The sequence below is a fragment of the Solanum stenotomum genome, chromosome 9 (assembly GCF_019186545.1).
Source record: "Solanum stenotomum isolate F172 chromosome 9, ASM1918654v1, whole genome shotgun sequence".
Lineage (NCBI taxonomy): Eukaryota > Viridiplantae > Streptophyta > Magnoliopsida > Solanales > Solanaceae > Solanum > Solanum stenotomum.
This window is the reverse complement of record NC_064290.1, coordinates 37,022,748-37,042,307: the sequence shown is the minus strand read 5'-3', so window position 1 is coordinate 37,042,307 and position 19,560 is coordinate 37,022,748. Positions and strand designations below refer to the sequence as shown.

At 33.0% G+C, this 19,560-nt stretch overlaps 1 protein-coding gene across 1 annotated transcript; it reads left to right on the top strand.

Moving 5' to 3' along the window:
• Positions 1 to 9,170: 9,170 nt before the first annotated feature.
• LOC125877496 (protein trichome birefringence-like 41) lies at positions 9,171 to 19,251 on the top strand. Its single transcript, XM_049558775.1, has 8 exons — positions 9,171 to 9,332; positions 10,628 to 10,915; positions 11,003 to 11,110; positions 11,752 to 11,855; positions 17,035 to 17,206; positions 17,657 to 17,832; positions 18,036 to 18,194; positions 18,963 to 19,251. The coding sequence occupies exons 1-8, from the start codon at positions 9,171 to 9,173 to the stop codon at positions 19,249 to 19,251; spliced, it is 1,458 nt and encodes a 485-aa protein (XP_049414732.1).
• Positions 19,252 to 19,560: the final 309 nt, after the last annotated feature.

Below are 19,560 nucleotides of genomic sequence, written 5' to 3'. Positions count from 1 at the left end.
CAACAACTTCTAGAGTGAGGGACTTTACTAGGATGAACCCTCCGGAATTTTATGGTTCAAAGATTGAGGAAGTTCCTCAAGAGTTTATAGATGAGGTCCATAAGGTGTTGGATATTATGGGAGTTACTCCAGTAGAGAAGGCAGAATTGGCCGCTTACCAACTTGAGGGGGTTGCTCAAGTTTGATTCAACCAATGGAAAGAAGCAAGAACGGTAGAGATGGGTCCCATAGAGTGGGAAAGGTTTTAAAATGTTTTTCTTGATAGGTTCTTCCCTCTAGATATGAGAGAGGCTAAGGTTCTTGAGTTCATTAACCTTAGGCAAGGTAGTATAAGTGTCAAGGAATATGCTTTGAGGTTTACTCAATTATCTAAGTATGCTCCATCTATAGTGGCCGACTCTAGGTCGAGAATGAGTAAGTTTATATCGGGTGTGTCTGATTTGGTAGTGAAAAAATGTCGTACGGCTATGCTTGTTCACGATATGTATATTACTTGTCTTATGACTCATGCCCAACAAACTGAAGAGGAGAAACTAAAAGGGACATCTAGGGAGAAAAAGGGGCCTAGAATGGATGATGATAATTCTCCTATGATAGGTCTGATGGACATGGTCGTTCTAGGAATCGACAAAGGTTTTACGGACAAGGTTCTGCCAATGCTCCTAAGTATAATGAAGATAGGTGTCTAACTTTAAGCCGCAAGAAATTAGTAGTGAATCCCTATGTCCTACTTGTGCTAGGTGTGGAAAGAGACATCAGGGTAGGTGTTTAGCCGACATGGAGGGTTGTTTTAGTTGTGGTGAAAGTGGTTACAAAATAAGGAACTATCTAAGGGAAAAGGCTAAAGGAAGAGAGGGAAAGCAAGCTCCTCCTAGAGGTTCGGGTTCCGATGCACCTAAGCAAAACCGGTTCTATGCACTTCAAGCTAGAGGTAAACAAGAATGTGCTCCGACGTGGATCCTGATATGTTGAAAGATTCTTAATTAGATGTTTATGCTTTGATAGATTTTGATGTCATCATTGTGATGGTTTGGTTGAACTCCTCTTATGCTCCTATTTGATTGTAGAACCCGTATAGTCAAGTTGTTAGTTCCCGAATGAGCCTATTCGAGAGTGGAAGGGGGGAAATCTATGCCAAAAGTTTGGGTTGTTTCTTGTCTTAAAGGTGACTTTTAAGGGTTGCATGTACTACCTAGTTAGGATTAGGGAGGTAGATTCAAGTGTTGACCAACTCCAAAGAGATATTTACCGTTCTAAGATTGATCTTAGGTCGGGTTAGCATCAAAAGATGGTGAAAGATGATGATGTCCCGAAGATGGCTATTAGAACCTGGTAGGGTCATTATGAGTTTGTCATAACGTCGTTCGGTTAGTAGGCTCTACCAAGGGTAGTGTTATGGTTTAAGATGGTTCCGAATCGTCTTTTGTGTTAGATGTGAAAGTTAAGTGATGTCTTGATCGGACCTTAGTAGAATTGAAAGAGACGGTGCTTAGAAAGTCTATTAAGGCTTCCTCCAAGAGGGAGATGGTGTGCTTAGATAGCAAGTCATTGTGTGTTCCTAATCTTTATGATTTGGGCTTACTTGAAAACATCTCACCCAAGAAGGGTATAGTGAGTTTGATAAGAAAGGGAAGCTTAGTCCCCGTTTTGTAGGCCATGAGAGATCTTGAGACATGTGGTTAGGGTGCTTATGAGTTATCTTTACCTAATGAGTTGGCATAGGTGCATCCACTTTTCCATGTCACTAAGTTGAAAGGAGTGTGTTGGAAATCCGACATCCCTAGTTCCCTTAGAAGGTTTGGGAGTAGATGAAAGTTCTTCCTACGAGGGAGTTCTGGTTAAGATGTTAGGCCGGCAAGTTAAGAAAGTGAGAATCAAGGGAGAGTTCCTTATGGTTAGCTCCTTGTTAGAATTCATGTGTGTTTAGGTGTTCCCATGATTTCCCTATGTTATGCATGTTCATGAAAGCTTCTGTTTTGAAATAAAATGAGTTTATAAGATTGATTTTGTCATGTTGTAGTGCATTGAGTATGAGTTGCCTATAGACTTCATGAGATGAATTGATAAATATGCCTTAGCTCGGAGTTGAGAGCTTACTCCTGAATGAATGCTTTTTGAGAACGAATTACATATGAGCTCCACGAGATTGTGTTGAGCATGTTTTTAGCCCGGAGATGGAGTTCCTCCTTGAACATGAATAGTTATGAGATTTCATGCATAATGGGCTGTTAGATGAAGTTCCTACTTCGTTGTGTTACATTAGGTATGTTTAGCTTGGAGATGAAGTTCCTTCTTGGTTGTGTGTATTAAGATGAGATGTATGCATGATGGGCTACTAGTATTGAGTCCTTACTTTCGAAAGGTGTCTAGAAACGTCATTCGAGGATGAATGTCCCCAAGGGGGAAATAATGTAACACTCCAAAATCTAGTAGGCTAAACTAGGGGTAAGTGTGTGGGGGTAACAAGACATGGAAGAAGGAAAGAGCCTAAAGTACCTAGTAAATTATTGAAGGAAAACATTTCCTTCCTAAGCCAACTTGGCGAGGGGCAGTGTGGTCGCCAAAGTGACTTGGAGATCCGCCAAGTGCATCCACAGTCGTCTAGGGGACTGCCTAGAGGACCCAAGGTGCTGGAAAATTGGAATCGACAGGTCGGGGCTCGCCGTTTAGGTTGGCACATCGCCAATGTGGTCTACTCAAGGAGGGTGAGCTACTGGAACTTTAGGTGAGCCAAGGGTTCACTTGGCGAGTCGCCAAGTGTCTTGGGCGAGCCTCAACGAGCTGTTCCTTTAAAATTGAGTTAAGGTTGTAAAAGTCTTTTCATAGTTTTATTAAAGCTATACTACGTCATTTTACCCTAACCTATAAACGTATATAAGCATTCTATTCCCAAATTTTCCACAAATTAAGTCATTCTCCCTAGAATTAAAAAAAAAAACCAAAAGTTCTTCTCTCAAATATTTCTCTCTCTAGAACTTGAAGAAGAAGAAAGAGTTGGAGCTAGGGTCAAGATCAAATCTCCATTCCTCAAGCATTTGTGGGATTTGTAATCAAGGTATGATATATTTTAATCCATCCATGAAGTTCCCTAGTTTTCCTCAATTGTTAAGATGAGATCTCCAATTTGAGTTAGGGTTTCTTCCAATGTTGTGGGTATTGATGAATGTTGATCTAATTGAGTGGATAATAATTTTTTACGATTGAATTGGTAGTAAATCATGTTTTTAGGATGAAATTATATGTACTCATGCCTAACATCTTGATAAGAAAGAGCTTTCTCCTGGGAATAAAAAGAAGTCCTCTCTTTTTCTCATTTAACCCATGTCTAGAATGATGAAATTGAAGTAAGTGGGTTTTGTGCCTTGAAAGGGGAAATTGAGATAATCTTCCAGGATTGATGATATATATATTGTAGATTGGTTGAGAGTAGAGCATATAGACATGAATTAAATTAGATTAAAGTATACATGATGAATCATGATTAGTAGTGCTTGAGATTGAGTTTATATAATGATATATGATTAGAATTGCTTAAGAATAAAGCATGTGATTAGAATGTCTTGAGATCTAGGCATATGTGATGATTATGAGAAGTATTTCTTTGAGAGTAAGGCTTGTAGTAATAAATGTTGATTGCTTTGTCTTTGAGAGTAAAGATAATATGATGAATTATGAATGTTAAGGCTTTGAGAGTGAAGCTTATATGATAAAAAGGTTTTCTCACATTGAATCATTCTAGGTTGAAAGGTTTGCTCACCTAAAATGAATCAAAGCATGTTTAATTATGATAGCTTGAAGTTGTGCTATGAGATCCCTTCATGAATAACTTGACTTGGTAACACAAGATCATGCATGGTAGCTTGAGTAGCATATCTCATGGATTGCCTTGGATTGAGAAGTTGTATCCTTACAAAGGTTAGCTTGGACTAGCATAATAGAATGTTTGCATGATAGCATGACTTGGTAAGGCCAAACCATATCATTGGTAGCTTGGATTGAGGAATAGTACCCATCCTTGAGTAGCTTGGACTTGCATGAGAGTATGTCTTGCATGATAGCTTGGTCTAGCATAATGAGGTGTTTTTCATTGATAGCCTTTAATTGGTAAATCGTAACCATTCATGTGTGATGACTTGTCTTGGACTAGTGAAGAAGTATTTTTCCATGAATAGTAGAGATACCTAAAGAGGGACTAGTCCCCAATCAAAGTAGCATGTTTATGATGAATCAACGTTACTTCAATGAAGTATAGTAAGTATGTTTTAATATGAGATTTGCTTGTATGATGTATGATTAGCTTGGACTGTTGCTAGAGTTGCCTTCCTTGATATGTATGACTAGATGTGGATTTCCCAAGTCTTAGCTAAGGATAAGTTGAGGTTACTTAAGAAGTGATCCTCTTAGATTAGATCCTCTTACATTATGATGATCTATGTGCATTAATTATGCCTATGACTATGTTGTTATCTCTTATGGTTGTGGCTTATGTCTTATGTTGACTAATGTTTATGTTATGCCTATGATGATGTTTATGCTAGCTATCATATTTAGTACATTTTGTACTAACATATACTCTTGCCTACATTCTTATCAAATGTAGGGTCCGGCGATATTGACTTCCATCCCCGTAGCTAGGATCTTAGTAGAACCAGGATTGAAGTTTTGGTGAGTCCTCATAGTATTCGAGGAGATAGCCACCATGTTCTTACGACTTTCATTTTATGTTTAGAACTATTATATGGGTTGCGTCCCAAGGATATTCATGTTTTAAATGGTTTGAGACAAGTGTATTAGACTTCCACTCGTTTTATAAAAGACTTTGATGTTATTGAAATATTTAAAATTTCTGCACATTTCTATTATCTTATGTTATGAAAGCTAAGTGGCTTATATGCGGCCTCTCGGGGTCTTGTATGCCATGTTACGTCTAGGGTGCATTGTTGCTTCCAATTGCACACGCAAGTGTACGTTGTCGCGCAAGTAATATAGTGGCCCTAAAAGAGCCGGATTATTGAACCCAAAGGACTTGTCAATTAATTATTCTTACTAAATTATACTAATTCTAATTATTTATTTAAGTGGGGGATTTCAAAGATGAATATATATTAACTAAACTAAAAAGAAAGAATAAATAACTAAATGATAGATATTTAACACAATCAATGAATGAATCGATCTATGATTTAACTAATAATCATGTTTAGCATCAATTTCATCAACTTATTTGATCATCTAGTTGCTGATTCATGGGGTTAATAATATAGTCATGATCTCCCGACCTCTAACCCTCTACCACAACTGACAGTTTAACTACTTTGTTGAGCGGGGATAGACTGAACCAATTATGGAGCATTACGTTGTCTTCCCTTATTTGAGCCAAGAAAGGCACCTAGGTATATCCCTATCCTAGACACAAATTAATTCAAGTGATATTCAAGAAAAAATTATGCTTCTTATTTTCCACATTTTATCCCTCTATTCCTCTCTTGAGTTCAAAAGAAGACAATAAATTTATTCTAATGGTGATCAAGCATCAAAATAGTAATCACAAGAACATAAGAACAACCAATATGAAATAGATACTTGTCCAATTAATTCCATTAGGATCAAGTTCACTCTTGAAAGACTCACATATCCTGGTAGAGCAAATATTTGAAGGTTCCAAACTAAATTTTTTTTTGAAATATATTATATGAAGTCTATCATGAAGAAATTATAGTAAATAAATAACAATAGTGCAAGTACAAATTTACCCGGAATGAAGAAGAAAAACGAATGTCCATTGTCTAGAATTATTATTACCCTCACATTCACCTATTGTGTTGTTCTGGCTAGATGTAGGTGTCTCTCCTGTCACGTTTCTTTGAGGAGATGCACATTCGCCTATTTTATTGCTCTAATTAGATATTACACGAGGTGTTTCAAAATGAACAAATGGAGTACTACCAAGAGCTGATGTTTGAACAGGAGGCGAACTAGTAGGAGCTAATGTTTGAAATTGGTTAATATGATCTGGTCCAACAGAAGAATTGATACCACCTTGTTGAGAATAAGTTATGGAAATGGGAACAGTAGGCATATAAACTCGACTTGTGCTACCTCAACCTCTAATTGAGGTCTTGCTTACACGAGTTGTGTTACCTCGACCTCTGCCTCGCATCATGTCTACAAGAAAAATAACTTCAAGATTGCATAAGTCCATACATTCCCAAACAAGAGAAGAAAAAGAAAAAAATTATCAGGTACGCTTCCAAGTAAAATATAGATAACTTGGAAAATTCATCATATCATTTCATTACAGCTTGCAATCACAATATTTCTTTTAACCCAAGTGGAGTCGATAAGAAGCAACCAACTAATAGTCACACTCTACTTCTCTCTGACTTTCTTTTCTCTTAATGCTTTTAGTTCATGCAACATTCAGTGTCGATAAATCAGTTGTCCAACAAATTCCAAACTAAACCAAAATGCAACCCAACAATATGTGATAGTCAAGTACTTAAGTCTAAGTTTTTTTTTATGGGAAGTCATATTTTCTAAGGGAAGAAAATCCATAATTAAAAGCACACTAGAAACGAACAAATAATTGATGGCGACAAGCATTGGATTTCGTCAGAACTCAAGAAATCAGACCATCATTCAGTGACAATGAAGCCAATTGATCAGCAACATCACTTATCCAAATCCTACTATACATCTAAAGCAAGAATGCATTCATATCTACTATCATATTGAAAATCTCAAGCCTAGAATCATTATTAAATGCCCCAGATGGAGTAATCCAGCCCTGGTAGATTTAAACTTAGCACTGATGGGTGCAGTAAAGTTAACCCATGTAATGCAAATTGAGGGGGTATTCTTAGAATGGCAACATGATTATGGCTTTTATCAATTACTATGGCCAATACTCCAACAATATTGCTGAAGCTAAGGTTATTCTTCATGGACTTCAATGGTGCGCTAACAATGGATACTATGATAAAATTGTAGAATTAGAAACTTTAGTTATCATTAGAATGATCAATACTGACTCTAATGTTACTTGGCAAGTAGATCATATCATTAGAGAAATTAGTTACCTGAAGATTCAAGAAAACTACACATTTGCGAGGTGAACAACATTGTTGATGGTCTTACCAACTTGGGAGAAAGCACAAGGCAGACACAATCTTCACACAAGATGTGAATCTACCTTTGAGAATTAAAAACTGGTTGAAGAATGATATTCTCAAATACCTAAATGTCATGATCTGAGCCTACACCCAGGATGTGGCCGACACTTTAGAAACATTGTTGGTTCCCAAGAGAACCCTCATCCTGGCTGACTATAAGCGGAAAACTAACTTGAGCATACATAAGCATCAAATTGAAAGAAACGTTTAAAAATAGTTTACTGAATCTCAATACTTCGCTGAATATACTTAGTATGAAACATAAGTTTTAAATAAAATATCTGAAACTGAAAGACTCCCCAAAACTGTCTATATATAAAGCATCTACTATATATAGACGAGTGTCGGGACAAGACCCATGACTCCTCAAAAGAACTACTACTAAAAACTCATAAAACTAGAGTACTCCGAAAGTAAGGTAGTATTACTCATAAGTAGACGAGTGGATGATGTGATCTCAATAGACTCTTGTTGAGGATCCTAATAACCTATATCTGCATCATTAAAAGATGCATGTCGAATGACATCAGTACATTGAATGTAAGAGTATGTAATATAGCTGAATACAAATAAGTGAAATAAAGGATTGCACAAGATAACAGTGAACTCAAGTTGAATGTAAAGAAATAAATGAGTAAAATCATTTAAATCTTTATTAAATACTTTCTCATCTCTGAACTCAACATTTTAAGTGATATATAAAAACACACTTTAACTCTATTTGAGAGATTCTCTCACCGACAACCATCACTATAAGCTACGTGATGATATAACATCTCACCCACGCTGCTAGAGCTGTCATATACCTTACCGGGGTATAGAACACCTCAACTAAGTGGATCCATTAAGCTATGCTTAAAAACATTAAGGAATCATCTAAAAAGTATGACCCTTTACCCATGTTGGCATACATGGTTTATGGGGGCTATGAGTTGTTTGAACTCTCCCCCATATCGGCGCTCAATACTACTCCCAATAATATATACTCATGCACATATATATGTTAAAAAACATAATTCTTCTTCTGGTTTGAGATAATTGCTCAAACTACCCTCTTAAAAGAGGTAACTACTCTATAAATAACTTTTGTACTCATAACTCATTTAGAAATCTCAGTTTCTCTTTTATCAATGTAAAAAATGTTGCTCCAAGGAATACATAGTCCCCTTATACTCATACTTGATAACTCTTTCTCAAAAACAAATCATATTATAATATGATCATTGATGACTCGGGAAGTCATACTGCATAAACATTGATGGTATATCTAGATACCATACTAATTAAACATTGATGGCATACTCGATTGTCATACTAATCATGTTTTTAGAAACTCTTTCTCAAAACTCATCTTTACTTCCTCAAAACTCAATTTAAAACTCAAGTGTTGACTTTTAAAACTTCTCAAAATTTATAACTCAATTCATAGGGTTCATGCGGAATTATGGACATGAACGATTCAAATCAGGAATCTTAATAGCAATATGGAAACTCAATACTCAGAACTCAAGAACGCAAGAACTCAAGGACACTACTCATCTCAAGAATACTCAATTCATAGGATTCATGTTGAAATATAGACATGAATGAATCAACTCAAGAATCTTAATGCATAACATATATAAATTCAATAACTAGGAATAGAACTTCAAAAAGAATCAAGAACTCAAGAACTCAAAATCAACTTATCTCAAGAATTCTCAAATCTAGGAATAGATTTCTCTTTTACTGATTTGAAAGTAGATGTAGGGCGTGAGGACGAACTAGTACAATACTATGATAGCCTTACATACCTTTCATCATTTTAATAAAATTATTGCATCACTTTTGAAGGTTGGATACTAATGTTGTTTACTTATAAAATTATTTTAGAAGGAATTCTATTGGGATCCTTCCATTGATAGTGAAGTGAAGATACTATGGCATAAGAAGGCAGGGAGAAGGTACATTGATTTTATTTCTTGCATAAAAAAAGAAGCAGTCCGGCCAAAATATGTTATGGAAGAAACATGGGAAAGTTGGATGAGATTTTGGAAAGATCCCAAGGTTATTGAAAATTCAAAAATAAATTCAAGAAATCGTTGTGGCGGTCAGAATGCAGTTGCAAAGGGGACTCACACGGGAGGTTCTATTACTATTGGAGAGCATCGCAAAAGACTTGTAAGTATATTTTCGCACACCCTTAATTTACTTTATATGCACAATCTTAACCCTTCAAAACATTGAAGCGCCTTTGTATTATGTTTGCAATCCCTCAATTCGAGACTAGAAAAAGCTTCCTCCTTAATACTTCAATGAGAAATGACTGACAATTGTTCTTGCATTTGAGCCTTCTCTTTGAAACATTGAGGGATATCATTATATTATTTCTGCATTTCCTACAATTGTTTAACCAATTTTCTGCTTTGATATTTAATCTTGAGAATTAAATTCTTGGAGCTGTTCTTCTGCACACTGTACTGACTTAGGAAATCCACGTCTTGTTGGTGGGGGTTTGTTTATGAAGGGGGTTGCTTACTATAAGATGAAATCAAATCAAGTATTGATCATCACTGTAAAAGATGAGATCCTACAACTATAACTTTACATGTTCAAGTAGGGAGGCATGGATCCTTAACACAAATGACAAGTGAGGTGTGTTATGATACTGATAATAACGTAGTGGAATATTTTCATAGCAGACATAGATGAGAAGCTCTACATGCACCGAGAGTTTAGCTGGCTCTTAACCATGATACATGGTGGCAATGAGTACCAACTGTGAATAGGAATAGTAGTAGATAATAATGTATTAAGCGGACGTCCCATATAATCTTGTGTGTGCTAGGCAGTGTCTTGCTTTTTGAACAAACGACACTCCACAACACGCGGATGTCAAAATATAACGGAGGCAACGAGCATTATGTTTGTACCTTGAGTGATGATAATTGATGTTTTATCCAAAGGGAGTTTGATAAAGTGAAGCATTCAGGCAACATGTGAAGTGTCTCTGTTATTGATAAGGCTTTGTTGCTATAATTGTATAGAACTTCTTTTTTACTTATTTGGTTGTCATGTACACTTGTGGTGATGGGTTTGTTTTACCACACACTAAATGTTTTAGACTCAAATTACTTCTTACTCAACCAAATTCAATGATCGTCATTTCTCGCCTTGATATGCTTGCTCGTCGTTTTGGGTTCAAACAATATGAAGCAGGGAAGTATCACTACAACAAAAATAACTTTTAGCGGCAATAAATATAGACATTAATAAAGAGTGCTAAAGTATTTACCGCCATTAGTTAAGTGCCATTAGAACCAATGTCGCTAAAAGCTTTAGGGACATATACAAAAGGTGCTAATTGCCGCTAAAAATATACATGTAGTGGCAATTAAGCTATTATCGTTAATTAATTGCCGCTAATGATCACTTTTGATGTAGTGTATATTCTCAAATTCCCTCATGTTTTTAAGGTATTTAAACACCTAGTTAAGAGAATATTATATTCCAAGCTTACTCGTAAATCATTGCTTCAAATTGAGCAAGCAAAACTAGCACTTTTAGCTCAATTTCCTCAAGCTATAACCCATTTACTAAAGCTTTTGTTTCTTTCGAATGCAAGGAGGTTAAGGTTAGAACATGTTAGGATTGCAAGGAAAGATTTTGGTTTACCTGATGATTTTGAGTTTTCTGTGGTTTTGAAGTATCCCAAGTATTTTAGATTGTTTGATGCTAAAGAGACTAGTAATAAGTATATTGAGGTTGTTGAAAGAGACCCGTGATTAACCGTCTTTAAATCCCAAGTATTTTCACATTTTCATATGTTTTTTAAATTTTTCCTTGTATAGGCTATTGCAAAGGGTCGAGATTCAACACCAAGTGAGTTACATTTGCAAGTCCATACACATGGTCATGATAAAAAATCTTTTGTTGGTGAACGAGCTCGAATTGTACATGTAAGTCCAATATTCTATAATTACATTCACTTTATATATTCGTTGGTGGGAAAATTGTGTAAATCATTTTTTTTCAGTTAACGGCATCTCTCTCTATCTTTCCCCATTTTTTACCCAAAGAATGATAGGTATACAACTACTTATTGTTTGGACATCATAATAATTGAATTGCTCAGTGAAGGTGCCACCAATTTTAATGTTTCTGAAATAACTTGACATAGTCAGGTCTTCATATATATATGGCACAATAAATACTTTAAGTACAATCTTGGCATAAACTAGATGTGACTATTGTTATTGTTGTGGTTGTTATTAATGAATTTAACTGTTTATCATTCTCTTTAATAGGGAAAGCGTCTAGAAATATTATAGAATCAATCACAAACTCAATCTAATGTTGATCTATTGCAAGCATATTAGCCAGCCACATGAGGGGAAAAGAAAAGAAGGATATATGGTCTTGGATCGCAAGCAAAATCATTTTACGGGAAGAATTTGTGTGCCTCAGCTTTTGGATATGATGTTTCATCCTTGATACCATGTACGAATGCTCAAACAACAACAACAGAAAATTTGGATGACTTTATGACGCGATTGATTCCTCCACTGACTGATCACATGCTTCTGTACTTGTTGAACAGGTACGTGGATTGATTTCTTCGACCTCATCTCAGCCAAACACTCATATGACACCTGTAATTCCTACTCCAACTAATATTGATGAGGCCAATGCATCGGTTTCTGAGTAAGATTGTGGTTCTCCGATCTCTCTAAATTAGTTTTGTTGGCTAAATATTATTTTTGTTGCAAATACTTTCGTTTTTTTTTTTTTGCTTGGAAATTATCGTTGGGGTTGTTTTAAACTTGGTTATACACTCTTTAGTTTTTTGTGTTTTGGGTCTTCTAGAATATTAGTTTCTATGACTTAAGTTAATTTTGCAACTTTATAATATCTGTTTGAATATGATTTGCGATAATATTTTTGTCACTAATGTATTTAAAAATTAATGGCGACAAAATTTTGCGAAATACGTCAATATTTTCATCTCTATAAAAAGGTAGAAATGTATAAAAATTAATGGCGATGAAATTAGCGACGGATTTGCGATAATGTTTTTGTTGCTATAAGAAGGTAGAAATGTACAAGAAGTAATGGCGACAGAATTAGCAACGGATTTGTGACAATATTTTTGTAGCTACAAGAAAGGTAGAAATGTATAAAAAGTGATAGTGACGAAATTAACGACAAATTTCCAGTCATCAATACGATAACACGACGAAATAGCTTATAAAATTTGCGACAAAAAGTACAAATATAACGACGTTTTTTTTGGTCATTAGTTTTAACAACGGAAGAGATCCGTCATGCATCCGTCGCTAAACTTACGACGGATTTGTATTTTTGTTGCTAAATGGTTAGCTACATACATTATACCAACGGACGAATTTCCATCGCTAAACCAAAATAGCGACGGAATAAGCTATTTAGCGACGAATTTTGTCCGTCACTAAACACTGTTTTTTTTTTTGTAGTGTGTTGTGGCTGTAGCCCGAGGGAGAGAACTGACAAGAGGCCGTGGTAGAGGTCGGGAGAAATCCCACCAGGGGTAGAGGTCAAGGAGCTAGCCAGCCAGGTCTTACGATACGATTTATTGACCAAGGAGAACAACAAAAATAACAATAATATATTCAGCATAATCTCATGTACAAGTGAAATTTGAAAAGGTTAAAATGTAAGTAGTTTAGTTTCCCTAATTTGTAAAAGTAAAGAAACTATTCTCGATAGACCCTCGACACAAATTCAATATAATCTCATAAGTAGAGTCACAATTACCTCTCTATAAAATGACATACTCTAATTTTAATGTAGTATTTGAAGAAAAAAACAACTTATATTCATAATCAATGTCTTTCTTATTTATTTTTATATTTTCTTATATTATTAGTAGTATTAGTTTTGCTTGAAGAAATCGTTTTGCTCAGTAAATGCGTAAAATTTGAACGGTTTTGAAAAGTAAAACTATACTTTATAAAGTACTTTTCTAGTTTTACACAACCAATGTCATGTATTAAAATTTGTAAGCCATTACAAACGACAATAATAAAAGTAATTGATAAACATTAAATGCTAAGAAATATTTTTAGATGTGAACTAATGTTCGAATAAAAGTGAAGAAGCCAATAATAATCAATTAATGTGTTAGATAAAAAAGAGGTGAAAAAAATATTTTTATGAATGATTACGTATAATAAGCATTTGTGGTCTTACCTTTTTTCTAATCACTCATAACACTCATTCCTCCGTGCAATTTAGGGATGACAATTGAACGGGTTGGATTAAATTTGGGTGAGTCATAATGGATCAAGGCAACAAGGGGATCAAAACCCAACCAAATCCATATTTTTGCTTGGGTCAAAACGAGCTAGGTAATAGGTTAAGACCCAACACAATTCAATTTTTTCTAAGTTTTAATTTCATTTGTTCTTTTAAAATAGTTTAGTCCCTAATAAAATTATTTTTTCTTTATTATGACTATATATAACATATTGAATAGTTAAAAACATTAAAAAAAAAATTACCAAATCTCTCAATAAGTCAATTTTAGGTTACATATCAACCCAATTTTTAATGGATTAAAATGGATTGGATTGAAATAAATTGATCTAATAAATGATCAGATCAATAATCTGTCCAAACTTAAACAGGTTGAATTTGAATTTTTTTTTTCACCCTAATGCAACCCCCACACTCCTATCCTTTAGTGTTTGCTAAACCAAGAGCATATGCACTTTGATGGAAAAAGGAAATTTTTTTTATTCAATAAGCTTTCCTTGAACCAGACTAGATTATATACAAACGTTATTGGGACAATAACTTTTTCCTTGTATATTAAAGCATAACTTAATCACTTATAATTTTCTGAAAAAATATTTCCGAGTACCAAACATACCCTACATGAGAAGTGTTTGTTTATTATATTTTTATTGTTATAAGAGAGACATATGGTAGAGCAAGAAACAATAAATAATTGGGAGGCATATGAATATGTAACTTGTGAGATGTGTTGCCATGTGAAAATTGCAAATGCTCATCAAAGATCCAGCCTTTTCTTACCTTGGCTCCTAAGTCCTTTAATTATGCTTTAACAAACTCTTTTCCTCAATATATATTTCTATAATAATTAATTAAAAAAAGTCACTTTTTTGTTTTGCATTTTACAGTACCATCTTATTCACACACAAAAACAGGTTAACACAACTATCAACTTACCAAAATTTATCATCAAAGCATGTCGTGCAATCGGTTTCAGTTCTAAATATAATTTTTTTAATAGAGAGCACTTTCTCCTAAATGGAGCCTTATATAGAGCAAATATAAATTAGTTGAATTTCAATGCAAATACAAAATATCGATTTTTTATATTTGCAACAAATTTTAAAATTAAACTACAATCGCAAATAAAATATGAGTAACATGATTTTATTGATAAATAGTGCGGGTATTCAATTATGTTCCTCCCTTGATTCTTCTCTCGTGGATTTGATATCTTTATGAATATTCCATGAATTTGTGGAACATTCAAGACGCTTTTTCAAGGGAATATAGTACTCTTCATATAGGCATGAAGTAGGGTTTAATGTTGAGTAGCCTCCAATAATCCTAATTGAAATTGAACACACCTAGTATAGTTCCAACTCGAATTAAACACATCTTGTAGAGTCCCATAAAATTTCATATCTAAAATTATATTTAATTCAAACTAACAAAATATAATTTATATATACAGAGAATCGTGACTAGCTTAAGGGTTAGTAAATTTTATATAATTTTGTGAATATTTATAAAAAATTGCCTTTTTTTTCTTCTAATTGAAGGATATACACAATAACCAAATATAACTTCTTTTTACCTTATTTTGGAACAAGAAAGTTGCAAGCAATCGTCAATAACTTGATTATAAATTAGGATATGGAGTGATTTCATTCAAGAAATTAATAATTTTAAAATATTGCTTTATAAATAATAAATTTAATTGGAAAATATGTATAATAGAAACTCAAATCAAGGTACCAAAAAGGAAAAGTCTTTAAGCGTGAGAAAATATAATTAGATCAAAATAGAATGAAAATCATGTAACAAAATGATCTCCATAAATTAGGGGAATTAATTTTTATCAATTTTTAATCACAATTTATAATACAAGAATAAGAGTCCCTAGACTGTGAATTGTGTATACGCCTAAAATCATTAGGAGTTTAACTTATATGTACTAATAACGTGTAAAACAAGAACAAGCTAAGGGAGTTAATGGCAGGTGTAACTCTATTTAATACTTATCCCGTTTGAAAAAAATCAAGAGATAATTTATCACTTAATTTCTAATTACCCTTATTTTTAACTATGATCATTTCCAATAATATTAAATTTATTATAATAAAAGGATAATATATTTAATTTATTATTTTATTAATTATTATTTAATGAATACGTTAAATTAAACATGAACAAGTTAAAATATACGAAAAAGGTAACATTATTGATCGAATGCAACAAACAATAAATGGTAGTAAATAATTTGCTTTCTATAGCATAAACCCAAATAATTAACAACTATTTTGGTATTGGTCAATTATTTACAAATTCTCTTAATTGGGAAATTATTGAATCTAATATCCTTACTGTACTAGAACTTATTTATTTTTTCAAAATTAAATTCTTTACTGAAAATAAAAAGACCTTAAATAAATAAATCTCCTCATTTGTAATCCCTCCCTTCACACACACACACACACACACACACATATATATATATATTAATTATTTCAACCCCTTTACACCATAATTCTTTCTTCTTCTTTTCTCCTCTGAAAATAAAAAATGGTGAAAATATTTATTGAGGAGTTTAGATATTTTCTTGTTATTATTTTAGCAGTGTTAATTGGGTCATCAGAAACAAATGGTTGTGATTTATTTGAAGGAAATTGGATTATTGATAATTCATACCCATTGTATGATTCAAAAGCTTGTCCATTTATAAGGAGTGAATTTGATTGCATCAAATTTGGAAGAACAAATCTTGATTATCTCAAATATAGATGGCAGCCCCTTAATGGTTGTGTTTTGCCCAGGTTCATCTCTATCTCTTTGTTCCATTTTATATGACTTACTTCTCTTTAAGTTACTTGTGTTGTGTTGATAGTATCAAGGTAAATTTCATAGATAATCAAATAACTATAACTTTTTTTCACTATATTCTCTAAGTAATTTAAAGAAAATAAATTGTTTGTACACACTATAGACTTTACCTCTATCTTGATAACTCAAATACAGCAAATCAAAATATTCACAAAAAAAAATTATTTTCATTAAAGTCACATAACTATATTTTCTACTAAATAAGGAAAACTCAACTCAAAGGTTATGTGAGTTCATAACTTGTGGTTCTCCTTTGAACTTTTATTCAATTGATCAATGAATATGTCGAAGGAAATTACAATGGAGCATTACCTATTTATGTTCAACAACTAAAATGAACATGTTAGAAATAAAGACAGGGGACGAATTATCTATTCTGAACGTGTCCAACAAACTTCTTTATTCTGAATTCTTTAATTCAGAATTAATCAAATCTCTCCAATAGATGTGTTCTCTACAATGTATTTTATTGATAAATATATTTAAAATGTTTTCCTAATTAAAAATGATTTGACTAAAATTAAAGTAAGTTTCCAACCAAGACATTTCAATAATATATTTCTTCACAAAGAATAAATATCAAAGTGGTGGGGGAGGGATTTGATGCGAATTGTGTTTGTTCAAATATTTGATCAAATAATATAATAATATAAATGTTATGGACATATTTTTCTTTACTATTTTAACAATTTAATTTAATTTTGTGAGTTTTTGGAATAATTTGTAGATTTGATGGGAAAGCATTTTTGGAAGAATTCAAAGGAAAGAAAATAATGTATATTGGGGATTCTTTGAGTCTAAACATTTATGAATCCTTTTTGTGCTTGCTTCATGCTGCTGTCCCAGAAGCAAAATTCAATCAAGTAATACTTAGAGAAAATGTCACTGTTACATTTCTGGTAAGTTTTTTTTAAAAAAAAAATTATGCAGTACTTTACTTATGGATTTCTATTATTAGGAGATTGCAATATATACAACTCTTTAGCACAGTCCTTTATTAAAACGCTACTCTTATGTAACAATTCAAAATACGTATAGGAGACTTATATAACAAATCTATTGTAAATATTCTTTTAGTTAACTATTTTTCAATTTGTTTGTCTTAGGTATATTTTGGACCGGACAATCAAAGGATATTATTTTTGGCTGTGTGATTATATAGTTTCTAAATATGTAAAACAAAAAAAGTAAAAAAAAATTAGTTTGAACCCTCGTATTCCAAATCAAGTCACACAAATTGAAACAAATTAAAGAAAGTATATGTTTTACATTATTGCCTCTAGATTTGTGTGTGTGTGTTTTATTGAAATAAAAACCTAAAGTATTTTTTTATTTTCTTAAATTTGCAGGATTATGGAGTTGAAATAGTATTATTTCATTCGAACCTTTTAGTAGACATTGAAGTCGAAAAAATTGGACGTGTGTTGAGACTAGATTCAATTAAAGATGGACAAATTTGGAAGAATTTTGACATTTTGATATTCAATACTTGGCTTTGGTATGCAAGAAGACCACGTGGACAACAGTATGTTCATTATTATTTCAACTTCTTTTTTATTTTCAATTTACTCAAGAAGTTAAGATTTCACGTGAAAATAATCTTTTGCTGAAATACAAAATAAGATAATAGCCGAACGTTTTAAAAACCTCATGACCATGAACTAGTGCATGTATCACACTATATCTTTTAATAAAATGAGTTTTACTATGTGCGAATATTGGTTGTAGGTGGGATTTTGTTGAATATAATGGCCAAATATTGAAAGATATGGATCGGGTCGAAGCTTTCCGGGCTGGGCTAAAAACATGGGCCAAATGGGTTGAAACAGATGTGGATACAACAAAAACCAAAGTTTTCTTTCAAGGAACATCTCCAGCCCATTACCAGTAAGAACTTTTCATTCATATAATTTTATTTTTATTTTGAGCTATAATATTTCTTTTTCATTTTATGTTATAAATCTCTTTTCAAGAATAAAATTGAAATAAAAGTTGGAGATAGAATATATTTTAAACAAGAGTATATATCCTTAACTGATTGTTTAGGTTTTCCTAATTGCTAACTTAATGTAAGAGAACATTATAGCTTTATTTTCATGATATTTACTGACCTAAAATTTGCTCGAGTTTATTTGTCACCTTAACAAAATAAACTAACTTAAATGGTGTAGTTGTTATGAATATAACTAAGATGGAAGACTTATGTGGGAATATGTCAAATTACATTTGAGACTCTAAAGATGTCAATATATAAAATAGTAAAATAATCTATTAGGATGATGCTATGAAGTTGTCTCATTATTTCTTAGTTGCTTTAGATTAATTTTGGAACCTCCCTTCTCTCTTTTAATTTCTTGTTCTTCCCTTGGAAGATTTGATACTAGTTTGTCGTAATTATAATAACAAACTATGATGGTTGAAGAATGGAAAAATCTTACATCTGTAATTAATGAGACATGTGGTATCCTTATTAAGGCTTAGGTAAAACTAACTCTTTTGAACTAGTTTCTGGTGTGAGTCTGATGTTGGCCCCCTAAATTAAATTATCCACGCTCTAGAGATGTCCAGTACTGAGCGTGAGATGGGGTGTTAAAAGAATGAAAAAGTAATAATGATGGACATCTTCTATGTTGTTTCTGTATTGTACATGAACAGTGGATCAGAATGGGGTGAACCAACAGTGAACAGTTGCTTGAATGAAACAACTCCAGTCAATGGATCAACATACCCAAGTGGATTACCAATTGCTCTGGACATAGTGAAACAAGTATTAAAGGACGTGTCAAAGCCAATAGTAAATTTACTTGACATAACAAAGCTATCACAACTAAGAAAAGATGGACATCCTAGCATATACAGTGGCAGACATGGCTTGGATTGTACACATTGGTGCATTGGTGGTGTTCCTGATACTTGGAATCAAATTCTTTATTCTCTACTTTAAATAAAAAACAAATTGATTTATCATTTTGTTAACATATAGTGGAATAAATAAATAAATGCACTTTTTCTTAACTTAAATATGATGATGAGTTGGGAGCATAGGAGCTGCCTATTGTTCCATTTTTGTTGTTACTAAAGGTACACATTCCTCTTCTAAGTGTGAAACGATATACAAAAAATAATTGTACTTATTCATTTGTGTCAAGATAACATATATATTTTCTCCTCCTTTATTCAGATTTGAAATAGAAAGCTACACAAGTGATGTTTCTAACATAAATTTTTACTCACCCACATGGGTTGTTTACAA

Coding starts and splice junctions, on each gene's coding strand:
- LOC125877496 (XM_049558775.1), top strand. CDS start 9,171: ATGGAAGAAACATGGGAAAGTTGGATGAGATTTTGGAAAGATCCCAAG. Junction 10,916..11,002: donor CTAGTAATAAGTATATTGAG/GTTGTTGAAAGA, acceptor TTCCTTGTATAG/GCTATTGCAAAGGGTCGAGA. Junction 17,207..17,656: donor ATGTCACTGTTACATTTCTG/GTAAGTTTTTTT, acceptor TTAAATTTGCAG/GATTATGGAGTTGAAATAGT.